Genomic DNA, 19,009 nt, shown 5'->3' with positions numbered 1-19,009 from the left:
GTCACATGTCTTCACTCTAAAAAGGCATGATTAAAAGAAGGCTGTCACATGACTTGACTTTTGACATGACCAGTCAGCCTGAAAATAATGACATTTTTATGTTGGTGTTAGAGTAATATTCACATGGAAACCTCAAGACTATGGCTGTAGGGAATCACTTGCACTTGGTATATTCTCAGCAAAACTTGAATGGAAGTTTTCTAGCAATAAAAATGTGTATTTCTAACAATCGCATTGTAGCACTTTTAAACTTTTTAAACCTATGTGGCATTACAGATTTGTTAAGGAAAATGCAGTCCAAGTCTGCTCTTTGTGTACAATGATTTTTACAAACGTGATTTGGGCTTCTTACTTTATGTGGTGTCTACTAGAAATTGGTGTATGGGAGAGCCAGTCTTCAGCAGTCATTAAATTGATGAAAGCTTCTGGCTCAGTGCAGCTAAAGGCGAATGACTGGAAGGGGAGGAAGATGACTTTGATGAACAACGTTGTAGACTCCACTTCTTTACATTCAGTAATAGCATAGCAGCCCATATATTTCCCTTGATGTATGAATGGGACTGAGACTTTCAGCACTACCTCTCGCATTGAGGTAGGTGGTAGGGTGGATTTACAGGAAAGGGGAGCAGTGGTCCAGAACATGTTTATTGGACAGCCCCGTGGTGTAGTGGCTATCGCTCTCGCCTTGCAGTGCAAGGGTTCCAAATTAAAATGTGGGCCAGGACCCTATCTGCGTAAAAATACTAGACCTACAGATAAGGGAGCTATGCCTATAGGGTTTAGCACCTCCTGAGGAACAGTTAAGGCTCGTACACACGTTCTATTTTCAGGAACGACTGGTCCGTCAGACCCTCCCGCTGTGCGGGCGTTCTGCCGACAGCAGTGCGTGTGTACAGTCTGTCAGGCAAACTGATGAGGCTGTTTCTGAACGATCCGCTCAGTCTGCCGACAAACTGTACACACGTTCTACTGTCGCTGGAACACCCGCCCAGTGGGAGGGTCTGACGAACCCGTCTTTACTGAAAGTAGAGCGTGTGTACGAACCTTTAGTGGCATGACTATATACTCTGTAAAGCCCCGTACACCTGCTAGATTAAAGTAGGCTGAGGTGGCCAATAACAATGGCCTTTGATGTTAATCCGGTGTAAGTACAGTGGACCCCGACCACCGCCCGGCAAGCAGCTCAAGCAACTGGTGATGCCTTCCCTCTCGCTGTTCGCCCTGCCAGCTGCATAATGTCACTTCTGTGCCACTCCTTCGGCCTTCCGCCTCCCCACATAGCAACAGAGCACATTGTCAGCTTTACAGCTGACTTTGTGTCTTAACAGCCTCTGGCCAGCAATTTTACTCGAGGGATTGGGTCTTGATCCCTGTTGGGCGACATCAATCATGCGTGTGTTCGTGCCTAAATCGCTGTAGTAATGTTGGCACTACTATACTCCTAAACACACAATAATACTAATACCCATTACAGTAGCCCTGAAATGCCGGAAGGGGGTAGTACAGAATGGTTGATGTAAAGTATTAGAGGTCTCTTGATACTTGTACCTGTGTTGACAGCAGGTTATTCTAATTAAAGTCCTGGCTACAAGACGGATTTACACATTTAGCATTTACTGTTAGAAAAACACTGCAATAGTTGTTGTATATAAGCATCAGATGCAGAATAAGGTTCATGGTTAAAGCGGATCCGAGATGAAAAACTAACTATAACAAGTAACTTGTCTATATATCTAAAGTTTTTAGATATCTGCAAACAGCTTCAATAGAATATGATTATTTCTTCCTGTGATACAATGACAGCAGCAATGTTGTTTGTAAACATTTACACACAGGCAAGCTTATCTAAATTACTTGAACGCCACATTCATGCTGAACTAAGTCAGTATTTATCTGCAAATTCCTTGCTTGATCAGTTCCAGTCTGGCTTCCGGCCAAACCACTCCACAGAAACAGCCCTCACCAAAGTAGCTAATGATCTCCTCACAGCTAAATCCAAAGGCTATTATTCCATACTCCTCCTTCTAGATCTGTCATCAGCATTCGACACTGTCGACCACACTCTACTCCTACAGATCCTTTCATCTATAGGAATAAAGGACCTCGCTCTCTCCTGGATATCTTCCTACTTCTCTGGAAGGTCTTTCACTGTTTCCTATTCAGATCAGGCCTTCTCTTCACATCCTCTGTCTGTAGGGGTACTCAAGGCTCTGTCCTCGGTCCCCTCCTCTTCTCCATCTACATGCACGGTCTTGGTAACTTTATCAGCTCATTTGGTTTCCAATACCACCTATATGCAGATGATACACAACTGTACCTCTCGGCCCCAGACCTTAACTCCCTCCTCACATGGGTTCCCGACTGCCTGTCCGCTATTTCCTCTTTCATGTCCTCTCGCTTCTTAAAACTTAATATGAATAAAACTGAACTAATAGTCTTTCCACCATCCCTGTCCACCCCTTTACCTGATATTGCAATATATGTTAACAACACGTCTAACATCAGTTCCCAAAGCACGGTGCTTGGGGGTAATATTTGATTCTTCTCTCTCATTTACTCCTCACATTAACTCCCTAACCAGCTCCTGCCATTTCCAACTGAAAAACATAGCACGTATCTGACCTTTTCTCTCCCATGACACAACCAAAATGTTAGTACATGCTCTTATTATATCTCGATTGGACTATTGCAATATGTTGCTTGGTGGACTTCCAACTAACCGACTAGCACCGCTCAATTCTGTACTGAACTCTGCTGCTCGACTCACTCATCTCTCCTCTCGCTCTTCCATTGCTGACTCTCTCTGTCAAGCTCTTCAGGGCTCTTTCACACTACAGGCAGCGGTAAAAGGCTAAAACGCTGCGTTTTGGCTGCTGGCACTTTTAAGGCGTTTTCAGGGCGTTTTTAAGGCGTTTTAACGCCAATACATTAGTATCAATTGTAATGAGAAACGCCGCGGTCAGCCCTAAAAAAGCTCCTGGGAGCTTCAAAACGCAATGCTCCAAAACGCAGCGTTAAGTGTGAAAGGTAAAATGAAAGTCTATGGACTTCATTTTAACTTGGAAAACGCCAACTTCGGCTGTGGCGTTAAAACGCCGAAAAAGCCCTCTGGTGTGAAAGGGCCCTGGCTACCAATTAATGAGAGGATTCAGATCAAACTCTTTACCCTAACCTACAAAGCTCTCCACAATCTCTCTCCCCTGTACATCTCCTCACTAGTCTCCAGATACCAACCCAACCGCAATCCCAGATCTGCACACAAGCTTCTTCTATTCTCTTCTACAATTACCTCCTCACATTCACGTGTACAAGACTTCTCACGTGCCTCATCCCTCCCCTGGAATGCCCTTCCACAACACATCCGCCACTCTCTAACCTTTGAAATCTTTAAACGCTCCCTCAAAACCCACCTTTTCCGACAAGCATATTCTCTAGCTTAGGCCATGCACCCACTAAATAACCTAATTACGCACTGCCTGTACATATACTGTATACTTCCCCACCTCTTGTTTCCACCCCATTCCTTTAGATTGTAAGCTCGCAAGGGCAGGGCTCTCACCCTTTTGTGTCATGGAATGTTATTAATTTAATTGCTTGCACACTGTTAGACATTTATACATTTTAGTCATCATGTTAAATCAAATTGTGATCAGCAGTGCTGTATCTTGTATCAGTGTTCATATTTGATGTATATCATTGTCTGTATCATTATGTATCCCTTGTTTGTTTTCTTACATTGTACAGCGCCACGGAATATGTTGACACTTTATAAATAAATAATAATAATAATCTGCATCTTCAGCACTCAGAAAAAAAAGAACCCCCCCCCCCCTCCTCCTCCCTCTGCCTCTGAAATCTCTGGCTAGTAATACCTCCCCCTCCTCCTGCCCAGACTGCGCTCCCATGAGCCCTTGCTACTGTCTGAAAATGCAAAGGCTCTCTGAAAAGCTGTAGGCTAGGCTTGTTTAGTTTATAGGGAATTAGAGTATTAAAACAAAAACAAAAAAGTATTTGGCTTGAGGAATGCCCTACAAACAATAGGAAAGGAACACAATTATGCAATGAGTAAAAGTTCATCTTGGATCCACTTTAAATCCTTGCAATGCAAACACCTGACACAGTAGTAGTTCTTATTGGTTACTGCTGTTCCCATTACTACTATCAGCCTCCAGTACATAAGCAACTACTATTATTACCAAGCTTCAGCATTATACCTGGACAGAGATGTGTATGCCCACCTATGATCAAGCAGAAGGAAATGCATGCCCATACACCCTTCTACAGCACTGTGGATGCTAATGCTGTCAGGAATCCTGGGTGATGGCAGATGCATGTCTGGAATTACTTGTAGAGATGCATACTGTAGAGACTAGACTCTTCCGGTCTGGTTCTGAAATCCAGTAAAAAAATTGACTACAAACTGCAGATCTTACTATGGTTTTCTCTTGCATACCATGACCGTTGCTCATTTTGCGTTCACACTGGCCGCTCCTTTTACCAATGAAACATGTTTTAAGGGCAGCTTTGAAAGGAAGTCTGGATCCGTGCTGGGCACCTAGAACTTTCACCCCTATATGTTTAGGAATGACTACATACGTTTTTTTCAAGGTGTGACACTCTTAGGACACACACTCACTCACTCACACTCACACTCACACCCACTCTACATTCTCTTTGCGGATAATTTTAGGCATTGCTTGTATAATTGATTGTTACAAAACCATACTGCCTGGGGTTAGGCAAGTACCATGTTTAGCTCTATGGAGAGGAGAGGGCAGCGTAGGAGTGGCTGTGAGTTGGACATAATAGTGATCAGGCAGGATTTACAAATTTGATCCCCAACAAGTTGTTGGTGGACACCTGTATGCACTTGGCAAAGGCTCTAACTTGAACAACCATTTTGGGGCCATTTAACCACTTCCCGACCGCCGCATGTACAAATGGCGGCCGGGAAGTGGACCCCGCAAGGACCGCCGCATGTACAAATGGCGGTGGTCCTTGTACGGGCATGGGCGGAGTGATCGCGTCATTCGTGACGCGATCCTCCGCCGGGGACTGGCTCCGCCCCCCTCGCGCTGTAACCCGTCGGCCGTTCGGAAGCGCCGGCGGGTTACTAGCACCCGGATCGCCGCATACAAAGTGTATAATAAACTTTGTAATGTATACAAAGTGTATTATACAGGCTGCCTCCTGCCCTGGTGGTCCCAGTGTCCGAGGGACCACCAGGGCAGGCTGCAGACACCCTAGTCTGCACCCAAGCGCACGGATTTCCCCCCCCCCCCTGCCCCCTGATCGCCCACAGCACCCATCAGACCCCTCCCCTGCCCACCCCCCAGACCACTGTTTGCACCCAATCACCCCCCTAAGCACCCATCAATCACTCCCTGTCACTATCTGTCAACGCTATTTTTTTTTGCCCTAAACTGCCCCCTGCTCCCTCCTGATCACCCCCCCCCCCCCACCCCTCAGATTCTCCCCAGACCCCCCCCTCCCCGTGTACTGTATGCATCTATCCCCCTGATCACCCATCAATCACCCCCTGTCACTGCCACCCATCAATCAGCCCCTAACCTGCCCCTTGCGGGCAATCTGATCACCCACCCACACCAATAGATCGCCCGCAGATCCGACGTCAGATCACCTCCCAAGTGCATTGTTTACATCTGTTCTCTACCCTAAACACCCACTAATTACCCATCAATCACCCATCAATCACCCCTTATCACCACCTGTCACTGTCAGATCAGACCCTAATCTGCCCCTTGCGGGCACCCAATCACCCGCCTACACGCTCAGATTCTCCTCAGGACCCCCCTTATCAAATTCACCAGTGCAATATTTACATCTGTTCTTCCCTGTAATAACCCACTGATCACCTGTCAATCACCCCGTCACTGCAACCCATCAATCAACCCCTGTCACTGCCACCCATCAATCAGCCCCTAACCTGCCCCTTGCGGGCAATCTGATCACCCACCCACTCCAATAGATCGCCCGCAGATCCGACGTCCGTTCACCTCCCAAGTGCATTGTTTACATCTGTTCTCTACCCTAAACACCAGGGCCGGGCCGAGGCATAGGCTGGAGAGGCTCCAGCCTCAGGGCGCAGTGTAGGAGGGGGCGCACAATTCATTCAGCTGTCATTCTTAATTGTGTATGAAGCATAAAGAAATAAGAAAAGGGGATACATAGCAGTGACTGCAAGCCAAATAACTAGATATTAAGGTGTTGGGGAGGTTGTGGGCCCTGTGGCCCTCTTAGTCTAACAGCAATCAGTGAGTGACAGCTGGGGTGGTAGGGGTGGAGGGGCGCACTTCAGTGTCTCAGCCTTGGGTGCTGGAGGACCTTGTCCCTGCTCTGCTAAACACCCACTAATTACCCATCAATCACCCCCTGTCACTGCTACCTATCATATTAGACCCCTATCTGCTCCTAGGTCACTCAATCACCCGCTCACACCCTCAGAACGCCCTCAGACCCCAGCCCTGATCACCTCGCCAGTGCATTGCTTGCATCTATTCCCCCCTCTAATCCCACCTTGAGACACCCATCAATCACCTCCTGTCACCCCCTAGCACACCTACCCATCAGATCAGGCCCTAATTTGCCCCGTGTGGGCTCCTGATCACTCGGCCAAACCCTCAGATCCCCCTCAGACCCCCTTCCGATCACCTCCCCAGTGCATTGATTGCATCTATTTTCCCCTCTAACCACCCCCTGAGACACCCATCAATCACCTCCTGTCACCCCCCTAGAACTCCTATCCATCAGATCAGGCCCAATACAACCTGTCATCTAAAAGGCCACCCTGCTTATGACCGGTTCCACAAAATTCGCCCCCTCATAGACCACCTGTCATCAAAATTTACAGATGCTTATACCCCTGAACAGTCATTTTGAGACATTTGGTTTCCAGACTACTCACGGTTTTGGGCCCGTAAAATGCCAGGGCGGTATAGGAACCCCACAAGTGACCCCATTTTAGAAAAGACACCCCAAGGTATTCTGTTAGGTGTATGACGAGTTCATAGAAGATTTTATTTTTTGTCAAAAGTTAGCGGAAATTGATTTTTTTTTTTTTTCACAAAGTGTCATTTTTCACTAACTTGTGACAAAAAATAAAATCTTCTATGAACTCGCCATACACCTAACAGAATACCTTAGGGTGTCTTCTTTCTAAAATGGGGTCACTTGTGGGGTTCCTATACTACCCTGGCATTTTAGGGGCCCTAAACCGTGAGGAGTAGTCTAAAAAACAAATGCCTCAAAATGACCTGTGAATAGGACGTTGGGCCCCTTAGCGCACCTAGGCTGCAAAAAAGTGTCACACATGTGGTACCGCCGTACTCAGGAAAAGTAGTATAACCAGTTCGGCCTATCTGGACGAGCTTCCTCGTCCAGATAGGCACTGGTGCTGCCGCCGGCTCGTGCGCGCGATCGGGCGCGCCCCCGCGCGTGCTCCCGCTGCCCGCCGCTAGCCCCCCGATCAGTGAATGGGAATATAACTTCCCCGCAGAAATACCGACGCTTTCTCTCCAGAGAGCGCGGTATTTCTCCCCCCAGGAAACAACTCCTCAGCATTTTAGTTACAGATGCGAGCTGGTTCGCATCTAGGACTTTTTTCACTGTGGCCATCTTGTGGCCAAATAGTAAACTGCACCCACATACATTTTTGATTAAAAAAAAAACATTATTTTACATTTAAAATTAGCAGTTTCCCTCCCACACCAAAAATTACCCACATACACTTTTTTTATTAAAAAAAAAAAAAAAAAACAGTTAAAAAAAAAAACAAAAACAACATAAATAGTTACCCAAGGGTCTGAACTTTTTAAATATGCATGTCAAGAGAATATGTTATTATATTATTTAAAATTATAAGCTTCTAAATAGTGATGGACGCAAATTGAAAAAATGCACCTTTATTTCTAAATGAAATATCGGCACCATAAATTGTGATAGGGACATCGTTTACATGGTGTAATAACCGGGACAGATGGGCAAATAAAATACATGCGTTTTAATTACGGTAGCGTATATTAATTTCAAACTATAATGGCCAAAAACTGAGAAATAATGAATTTTTTCCGTTTTTTTCTTATTCTTCCTGTTAAAATGCATTTACAGTAAAGTGGCTCTTAGCAAAATGTATCACCCACAGAAAGCCTAATTGGTGGCGGAAAAAACAAGCTATAGATCAATTCATTGTGATAAGTAGCAATAAAGTTATAGGCGAATGAATGGGAGGTGAACGTTGCTCGGATGCATGAGATTTTCGGCACTGCGGCGCTGAACCGGATAATGTGTTTTGGGGTGTATTTTTACACATACCCATGCTGGGTGGGAGAAATCTCTCTGTAAATGGACAATTGTGTGTAAAAAAAAAATCAAACAATTGTCATTTACAGAGATATTTCGCCCACCCAGCATGGGTATGTGTAAAAATACACCCCAAAACACATTATACTACTTCTCCTGAGTACGGCAATACCACGTGTGGCACTTTTTTGCAGTCTAACTGCGCTAAGGGGCCCAAAGTCCAATGGGCACCTTTAGGCTTTACAGGGGTGCTTACAATTAGGCACCCCCCAAAATGCCAGGACAGTAAACACACCCCACAAATTACCCCATTTTGGAAAGTAGACACTTCAAGGTATTCAGAGAGGAGCATAGTGAGTCCGTGGCAGATTTCATTTTTTTTTTTTTTTTTTGTCGCAAGTTAGCAGAAATGGAAACTTTTTTTTTTTTTTTCTTTTTTGTCACAAAGTGTCATTTTCCGCTAACTTGTGACAAAAAATAAAATCTTCTATGAACTCACCATGCCTCTCAGTGAATACTTTGGGATGTCTTCTTTCCAAAATGGGGTCATTTGGGGGGTATTTGTACTATCCTGGAATTCTAGCCCCTCATGAAACATGACAGGTGGTCAAAAAAGTCAGAGATGCTTCAAAATGGGAAAAATCACTTTTTGCACCATAGTTTGTAAACGCTATAACTTTTACCCAAACCAATAAATATAGGCTGAATGGGTTTTTTTTTTTTTAATCAAAAACATGTTTGTCCACATTTTTCGTGCTGCATGTATACAGAAATTTTACTTCATTTGAAAAATGTCAGCACAGAAAGTTAAAAACATTTTTTTGACAAAATTTGTCTTTTTTTGATAAATATTATAAAAAGTAAAAATTGCAGCAGCAATCAAATGGCACCAAAAGAAAGCTTTATTAGTGACAAGAAAAGGAGCCAAAATTTATTTAGGTGGTAGGTTGTATGAGCGAGCAATAAACCGTGAAAGCTGCAGTGGTCTGAATGGAAAAAAAGGGTCTGGTCCTTAAGGGGGGTAAAGCCCACGGTCCTCAAGTGGTTAAGTTGTAAGCATGTGTGAGCTTTTACTGTTCCTCAATTCTGAGTTAAGTCAGTAAAGTTGGAAGAAAAGTGGCTAAATCTAATATTTAATGTTTGTATCCTGATTTATCTAGGTCTTTTAGAGCAGCCCTAAAGTAGATTAACATCCCTGTGGTGGGAGATTACTAATCTACTGTACATCCCACTGGTCATGTGATTGTGATGAAGCCTTCTCGCTGTGCAATTAGCCCTCTCTGCTTGACTTCTAAGCAGAGAGGAATAGTAAGTTAGTGAAATTTAGTGTCAATTTAAAAAAAACGACTTTGTAAGCAAGATGGCTGCGACCCAGGAAGTACTTCCGGGGGAAGGCAGCATGCACTTTTTGATACATCTGAGCATGAGGTCCTGTGCATGCACTGTGCACGGAGGTGTCATAGGCGCAGTCACTCATCCTGATGTGTAGCGCAATGCAGGGAAGAGTGCACACGGGGGGAAGGCTGTCATGCATGACATCGCAGCAGGGGTCGTAAGTAGGTGGAACTGCTGTAACAGTTTAGCCTCTTCCTTTAGCAAAAATAGTTGAATTATTAGACAAAAGATTAACTGGCACCATACGGGAGACAGCAGTGAAAGAAACGGGAGCTTATCTGCAGTGAAGGGTATGCCTTTAATAAAGGGACATACCTATGTACGGATTTTATATTGAAACAGATGACATCAGGTCTCCTTTTTTTCTGACATTGTACTGGATAAGAGTAATTTTAAAGTGAACCTGAACCAAGTAAAATTATTTAAAATAAACACATGATGTAGCTGCAAATTAATATTGCATACTTATCTCGCCGTTGGTTCCTCTCAGAAGCTCACCATTTTCTTCTAACAACAATTCCTTCCAGTTCTGACAAGATTTTGTCAGAACTGAAACATCAGTTGCTGTTTATATATCAGTTGCTGTCAGTTGCAACTGAAAGGACAATCGATGTGTAAGTTAATATCCATGTTTCCCTATGGCTCAAGTGGACGATGTTAGTTTAACTGTGTGCTGACCAGGAAGCTGTTATGGGGTAATGGCCATTTTTGAAATGGAGGATGGAGAATTCCAACGTCAAACAGGATGCAGGAGAGGAGAAAGAGATAAGATAAGCAGACTATACGGGAGGTAAGTATGACGTGTGTGTTTATTTTGACTTTTAATTTTCACTTCAGTGTCTCTTTAAGCACTTATTTTTATAATGTTCTAGAAATAAAGCTTTGTCTTTCAATACACTAGACAATTAAAAGTTCTCAGTAGTTAATGTTAATACAGCAAAATGTCTAAACTTTGTTCTCATCACTGTGCTATGAAAGAGGATAAGTTTGAGATCCCATTACAAAGAAGTCAGTTATAGCAGGTTTATTTCAACAGAATGACTGAAGAAACACAGCAAGTGATAAAGCTGCATTTTTTCCTGGTAACCTGTAGCTTTGGGAGTGTGTGTCAAGATTCTTAACACAATGGCTTGTAAAAGTTTAAGAATGCAGTGGCTCATAAATCCTCTGAGAAGTAGGTAGAAGCAGATTATCCCAAACATTACAGTTTTCTGTCAAGGTTACAGGGTCTTTTGTTCTTAGTGATGGAACGTCTCCAATACTTGATCTTCAGAGTAAATCTCAGAAAACAGTATCTGACAGTACTGCAAGTCATTCCTAGGGCTGGAAGGCAACCCGTGTTTGGGTTCTGAAGTAAATAGCAAGAAATCGTATCTGTCAATTATTGCAAAGTCCCTTATCCTTAATTCTAAAATGCCTATGGTATTTTGGCTGACTAGTAAATACGAGGAAGCATTATTTATATTGCTGTCATGTAATGTATCCATAAGGCTGTAAAGTCTCCAATTCTTGGAATGGAGTGCCAGAAAGCAGTATCTGTTAGTATTGCAAAGTCCATTAATCCCCAGGGGTTACAAAGTTTCCAGTACCTGAACTCTGGTGATGAGCAACAAAGTTTCAATAATAATAATAATAATAAAGTTTCAACATTCTGTTTTGGATGCCAGATCTTTGCAGTTCTGCTCCAGAAAGCTGGAATGTGCTACGGAAGTCATACTTTTGGTTCTATTTTCTTCATCGAAATGCCTTTTTTGAGTTTTGTATATACCATTTAGGATGTTGTGGAGTTACTGTTGTTTGGCTGATCACTTGTGTATACAGCGGTGTTGTCAGTTGTGTTGTAAGTTGTCAGAGCTATTGGTACTGGTATTTAGGTTAGGAGTTGCTGTTGGGATCCAGAAAATGTGTTGCTAACAGAAGGGGGAAAATGGCTATTGCAACCACTTACCTCCAGCTCCCATTCTCATTCACCAGGGAACATTGCTATGGCAGGGGTGCTGCACTGCAAGGAGGTGTGGCAATATGACATTGACATCAAAATTTCCAGGGTCCACCTTAAAGAGGAACTCCAGTGAAAATAATGTAATAAAAAAAAAAGTGCATCATTTTTACAATTATGTATAAATGATTTAGTCAGTGTTTGCCCATTGTAAAATCTTTTAAATCCCTGATTTACATTCTGACATTTATTACATAGTGACATTTTTACTGTTGGCAGGTGATGTAGCTGCTGCATTTTTTTTTTATTTTTTTTTTGGCAGTTGGAAACAGCTGTAAACAGCCATTTCCCACAATGTAACAAGGTTCACAGACCGGAAACTGCCAGGAGTACCACGGTCCTCAGAGTTTCTTGTGGGAAGGGTTTCACCACAATATCAGTCATACAGCGCCCCCTGATGGTCTGTTTGTGAAAAGGAATAGATTTCTCATGTAAAAGGGGGTATCAGCTACTGATTGGGATAAAGTTCAATGCTTGGTCGGAGTTTCTCTTTAAGGCAAACCTGAACTGTAAATTAAGTCAAAATAAACATGTAAATGTCATACTTTCCTCCCGTGTAGTGTATTCCTCAATCTGTTTCTCCTCTCCTGAGTCCTGTTTGTCCACTGTAATCAATTGAATTCTCCATTTTCCATTTTGAAAATGGCCATTACCACATAATAACTTCCTGGTCATCACACTGTTAACCCATTCAGGTTCCGTGGTTTTCACGTGAGAAATGTTCACCTCCCATTCATTAGCCTATAACTTTATCACTACTTATCACAATGAACTGATCTATATCTTGTTTTTTCCGCCACCAATTAGGCTTTCTTTGGGGGGTACATTTTGCTAAGAGCCACTTTACTGTAAACTCATTTTAACAGGAAGAATAAGAAAAAAATGGAAAAATTCATTATTTCTCAGTTTTTAGCCATTATAGTTTTAAAATAATACATGCCTCCATAATTAAAACTCACGTATTGTATTTGCCCATATGTCCCGGTTACTACACCGTTAAAATTATGTCCCTATCACAATGTATGGCGACAATATTTTATTTGGAAATAAAGGTGCATTTTTTCCATTTTGCATCTATCACTATTAACAAGTTTAAAATAAAAAAAATTAGAAATATTTCATCTTTACATTGATATTTAAAAAGTTTAGACCCTTAGGTAAATATTTACATGTTTTTTTTTTTTGTTTTTTTTATTGTAATTTTTTTTTTTTTTTTTATAGTAAACCTTTTATTTGGGTAGTTTCGGGAGGGTGGGAGGTAAACAATAGATTTATAATGTAAATGTGTGTTCATTTTAATTTATTTTTAATTTCAGTTATAGTATTACTTTTTGGCCACAAGATGGCGGCCATGAGTTTGTTTACATGACGTCACTCTAAGTGTAACACACGCTTAGAGTGACGCATCGGGGAGGGAACGGGCAGAAAAGGTGCAGCTCCAGAGAGAAGCTGTCGCTTTTCCAGCGGGGGAGAGGAATCAGTGATTGGGCACCATAGCCCGATACATTGATTCCCTGGCTACCGAATCCGCGGCCGGGAGTGCGCGTGCACGCGTGCGATCGGCCGCGGGAGCTCGCGGTAGCGCGCATGGTTCCTGGACGTAGTTTCTACGTCCAGGAACCAAAATAGGTTAAACTATAATATAGCCCACTTGAGCCATAGGGAAATAGGGACATTACCTTGCTCATCAGTTGTCCTTTCAGTTATAACTGACAGCAACTGATATATAACTGACAGCAACTGATGTTTCAGTTCTGACAAAATCTTGACCGAACTGAAAGGAATCCTCGTAAGAAGAAAATGGTGAGCTACTGAGAGGAACTGACACAGAGGTAAGTATGTAATATTCATTTGCCGGCTCATCATGTGTGTATTTTAAATAATTTTACTCTGTCCAGGTTCCCTTTTAAGGGGTTGAGGGGGGAGGTGCAAATGCCTTTACACTCACCTCCCTGGTGGGCCCCTGGTGGGGAGGGGGGCAGTTTGTCCCTGTGATGTCAGAAGGGCCTTTTCAGTAAGAATGGCCGTTATCCTTTTAAGGTAACTACAACAATAATTAGGAAGGTAACTATTATTAGTGAGCACACATCTGACCTACAAACTTCTGTCACCTATTATAATTTCATTCTCTACTAACTACAGGTGAAACCTTGGGAATTCCAGACACTGTGATGGGCCTTACATTACTAGCTGCTGGAACAAGCATACCGGACACTGTTGCAAGTGTGCTTGTGGCAAGAGAAGGTACATTACGTTTTTACTTGCTTTCAATTTTCGAATTTCTGAAGTTCTGTCTTTGATCTAGGGGCTCAAAGCTTTTGTATTCTAGGATCTGATTAAGCCAAGTCTAGATCACAAATGTTTACTTGGTCCTATGTAGGGTCAGCTGGATAGCGCACTGGTAAGGCTGTTGCCTTTGATGTGGGATTTGAGCCCTTTGACCAAGGTTTGAATATAAACTCAAGCCAGTACGTAATACAGTATGGAGTCTTTGGGCAAAGCTTCCTAATGATCCTGGTCACCCGTGGCTGCAGCTCTGGAGCTTTGAGTCCACCAGGAGAAAAGCGTGATATAAATGTTCTTTGTCTTGTCTATGTAGGCACTATCGTTAATCAATATCTAAGCTCTCCAGTATATAAAACTTATTACAAAAAATGCGTTATCAGAGTGCGCTTCAATCTGGTTTTAGGCTACAACCGTTCTCAAAGTGAAATACAATATTTCAGCGCACATCTATTATTATAAGTCCTTCAACACATCAGTCCATAAATTGCATAAAAATATTCAGCCTCCTGTATCTTGCTATCAACGGTAATCTCTTCAGGTCCACCAGATGCACCCTTATAAAAGACACACTCACCAGACGTCTCTGACCACTGTTAGACTGGTCAGAGAAAGCATGAATCCAGGAGCCTTGGTGCTTCAGGGTCCTGGCACAGGTGATCCCCTTCAAATATTAAATATCTTTCCTTCCTCCTCATTAATAGATTACCTTTAAAAAAATCTTCTCATAGCGTGGTACAGTAGAAAAATATAAAACTTTATTATTAAAAGCCACTCACCTGGTCCTTGGCATTATGTGCATATAGAGTTTTTTTGGCGGGCTCTCCCCCGCTGCCTATGCTGGGCTGATGGTTATCTCCCCTGATGAGTCACGAGGCAGTGACGAAATCGATAGGGCGGAGACTGGAGATACTAGGAAGTCGGCAGTGGAGGTGCACGGCGGCCCCTGTCTGATGTATGCGGCGGATCCCAGGGATAAAGTGGCAGGACGGGAGATAACCATCAGCCCAGCATAGGCAGCGGGGGAGAGCCCGCCATAAAAACTCTATGTGCACATAATGCCAAGGACCAGGTGAGTGGCTTTTAATAATAAAGTTTTTTTATATTTTTATACTGTATCACGCTATGAGAAGCTTTTTTTTAAAGGTAATCTATTAATGAGGAGGAAAGAAAGATATTTAATATCTGAAGGGGATCACCTGTGCCAGGACCCTGAAGCACCAAGGCTCCTGGATTCATGCTTTCTCTGACCAGTCTAACAGTGGTCAGAGACGTCTGGTGAGTGTGTCTTTTATAAGGGTGCATCTGGTGGTGGACCTGAAGAGATTACTGTTGATAGCAAGATACAGGAGGCTGAATATTTTTATGCAATTTATGGACTGATGTGTTGAAGGACTTACAATATCTCAGCGCACATCTATTATTATATTTGACTATGTAGACACTATGTTGCATAGATATGAATGTTTCCCAGACCTGGCCTCACAGCCAAATTTTGCAGGTAACCTTTCATATGCACTGAAGGGGTAATGATCATAGTGTTTCAGAAATGTAGCATCCACATAGATAATAATAATTACAATATTTGTATAACACTTTTCTCCTATCTGACTCAAATTGCTTGTAAGGCAGCCACTATAGTGCACTAAGACAGTAGCAGTGTTAGGGAGTGTTGCCTAAGAACTCCTTACTGAGTAGGTGCTGGCTTACTAAATAGGAAGAGCCGAGATTTGAACCCGGTTCTTCTGTCAGTGCCCTTAACCATTATACTATTCAGCCACTAGACAGACAGATGAGTCGCTAATCAACCCCGTTATGCATATGTGAGGTTACCTGCGAAACATGGACTGTTACTGAGTTGTTTCCTCCGGGGGTTATTCTCTGTAAGGTCATCTAAAAAAATATCTTTCTGAATAAGGCTTACTGCTTTCTCTAACATATGAAATGTAAAAGAAAAACTGGTTACTAATATAAAGGATATTAAAACTCAAAATATTTAATAGTTAATACAAATAAATTGACATATCTACAACTGTCCATCAGTTATTCTCTAAAGTGAGCTGCAAATGTGTGCCCTCACTTTTACCTTGCCCCAAAGGGAATAAACTCACCCTAATGGTTGCCCTTCTACAGGGATGTCCAACTCCATTCCTCGAGGACCATAGCCATGCCAGCGTTTAGGATAAACTGAGGAAATTGAGAAATGTGTTGTAAAGCTTTGGGTTACTGCACTTATGTTATCATACAGTATGTTGCAGGCCTGGATTTACGTCACAGGAGCCTATAGGCACAGATGTCTTGGCCCCCTAGACTTCACCACCCATGAACCAACAAACCCCCTTGCTGAAGTGCCCTTTAAGTGTGCTGGCTGGCCCAGCTGTCACTTATCCCTTAAGCTACATACACATGGGGGACAATTGTCCCCCATTGCATGGCTACAAGGGACCAGGGAGCGACAGCTATCCACACGTCTCGCCAGAAAGGCAGAGACACGGCGGAAGCTGTCTGTGAATGGAGCATCCCCCGGCCGGATGCTCCACTCACTTGCATTGTGTTTCCTGTTGCTAGTCCGCATACACACGCGGACTAGCGACAGTTGCGGCGAAAGCTGTAGCCGGCGATTGAACATGTCAATCGCCTGGAGACAGCTCCGACGGTTCGGGGGGGGGGTCGCGCGCGTCATACACACGGGCGACCTGTCACCTCAACACGCGCGTGCCTCGTGGTTGCGGCGACAGCCGGTACGGGGTACCCGTGTGTATGAGCCGTTACTTCCCTTGCCCGTCATAGGTAGCTACAGATGTCCCTTAGCATTAGGTAGCCTGAGGTATTCTCAGTATTGAGTAGCTCGAGATGCCCCTGACTGAAGGGAGATTTTGTCAGTGGAATGCAAAGAGCTAGGTGAGTAAATATCATTTACTCCCTACTCAGGTCTCTGTGTAGGAAAGGAGGAAGGGAGGCACTTGGGGGCGGGAGAGACCTACCTTTCACTAATCAGGCACCTGTAGGTATGTGCCTACAGTGCCTTATGGGAAATCCGGCCCTGGTATGTTGTCATGTCAACTCCTAACCTTAGGGTATTTTCAAGTGTGCCTAGGGCTAGAGTCTTCATTGACATAATACTCTAAACTATCATAATTTATAGCTACACCTTAGCTGAGATGAATTGAGAGCCAGCATAGCAGCAGATGAGGCGTATCTGAAGTCTAGCTGCAACATTTATGATTGAATAGTCTACCTAAGCCCGTTTAAAAACGGGCTCTAGGTAGTGATACCGCCGCTGCATGTAAGTGCGCATGAGCTCACCCGCCGCTCCTGTCCAGGTCCGTGCTGCACACATGCGCAATAGAAAAAAGCATGGACCCAGCTACACAGGGACAGCGTGACGCAGGGACACAGGTTTTTATTATAGAGTATTGCGGAGAGGAGAGTCTTGTTAGTGGAAGAAGAGGCAACAGAAACTCTGAGAATTTACTTGGTGCTGGTGCCTGGCATCATCATAAAGGGAGTATTTTGGAGATTATGTGCTGATCAACTACACAGAGAGGAACATGACATCAGAGCAAAAAAAATAAAATAAAGATGTGTATTCGTTTATTTGGGTAAAACCTCACAGGGGCCGGGCCATGCACCACAACATTCTGTATCTTGAGTAATCAAATGAATGTTTTAAATAGTTAAACCCATTATTACAAAATTAACTTGGCAACATTCACAATATCATGCTTGGGACTGCTGGGGGAAAAAATAAACGTTTCACTAGTATTCGGAGGACAGCTGCTACTTCTATATACCTCATGAAACGTACATTCAGCACCTGCATGAAGCATATTGCTGAACATATCACAGCAGAATGCTAATGCGTCAACACTGGTACTCGTATGGTCAGTTATGGGCCGGACCTTAATAATGGTATCCTGATCAATAGCCACTTGACAATATGCAACTTACTCCTTTAAAATTGAATTTAAGTGGAGAAAAAAAACCTTGATTTTTTTTTCCCTTACCTGGGCTGAAGCCCCTACAAGCCCCCACAGTCTATTTGGTCACTCACCACTGTCGGCACAGTAAAATCCCAGACTGAGACGGTCTGAGACTACTGTGCATGTGGGTCCCTAGCCACGCACTTCCTTGGTAGTGCTCCTTTGGCTGTGAGTGTTCTGCACCTATGCAGTTGCAAGTTTTACACACACAGAAAGCTCCTGGCTATGGGAGTGCGATGGTGTTCATGGCCAGGACAGTGCATGGGGTGACGGCGATACATCAGGGACCGGATAGACTGAAAGAAGCCCCAGGTAAGTAAAAATCAAGATATTTTTTTCAGTTAAAGTTCCCTATAAGATTTGGTAGAACTGTTTACATGAGCTGTTTTCTAGAACTTTGTACATTTGTGAACTGATCATCTCTGCTGCCAGTGACTACTTTTGTCTCTCTTGCAGGTAAAGGAGATATGGCCATGTCAAACATTGTAGGCTCTAATGTATTTGACATGTTATGTTTGGGCGTCCCTTGGTTCATTAAGACAGTCTTCATAGACCGTTCATCCCCTGTGGAAGTGAATAGTACGGGATTAACTTATACCACCATCTCCCTTTTGTTCTCCATCGTCTTTATATTTGTGGCAATACATGTAAATGGATGGAAGCTTGATAAGAAGCTTGGTGTGATATGTCTAATCATGTATCTTCTATTTGCCACTTTATCAATACTGTATGAACTGGGAATTATAGGAAATATGCCTATACGTACCTGTGGTGACTAATAAACGCCATGGAAAAAAAACCTCAACATGTCTGTGGTTTATTGTCATCAAAGGTCTTTGTGCATGTGAGATATGATTATGAAAGGTAGAACTAAAACAGTTTGTAAGAATAGGATAGGGCAAGGGCTAACCATTTGTGGAGAGTGGCCATTATTGTGCCGCCTTGCCTCTAACTCATAAGTGGACCCATCATTAAAGTGCCTCTATTCTGGATGGGGTACAGTTAAAAACTACACTTGCTTTACTATGTA

The 19,009-nt window shown here is 43.2% G+C and overlaps 1 protein-coding gene across 1 annotated transcript in view; it reads left to right on the top strand.

Moving 5' to 3' along the window:
• Window positions 1-18,778, top strand: part of SLC24A5 (solute carrier family 24 member 5) — a 65,908-nt gene extending 47,130 nt beyond the window's left edge. The window contains exons 8-9 of the mRNA XM_068272514.1: window positions 13,856-13,957; window positions 18,436-18,778. Coding sequence (XP_068128615.1) covers window positions 13,856-13,957; window positions 18,436-18,758 — 425 coding nt within the window. The 3' untranslated portion in view covers window positions 18,759-18,778. The remainder of the gene's footprint in view (window positions 1-13,855; window positions 13,958-18,435) is intronic.
• The last annotated feature ends 231 nt before the right edge of the window (window positions 18,779-19,009 follow it).

This window comes from Hyperolius riggenbachi, chromosome 3 (assembly GCF_040937935.1).
Source record: "Hyperolius riggenbachi isolate aHypRig1 chromosome 3, aHypRig1.pri, whole genome shotgun sequence".
In the NCBI taxonomy this organism is placed as follows: domain Eukaryota; kingdom Metazoa; phylum Chordata; class Amphibia; order Anura; family Hyperoliidae; genus Hyperolius; species Hyperolius riggenbachi.
Note: the sequence above shows the minus strand (reverse complement) of the source record. Positions and strands in the feature narration are given on the sequence as shown.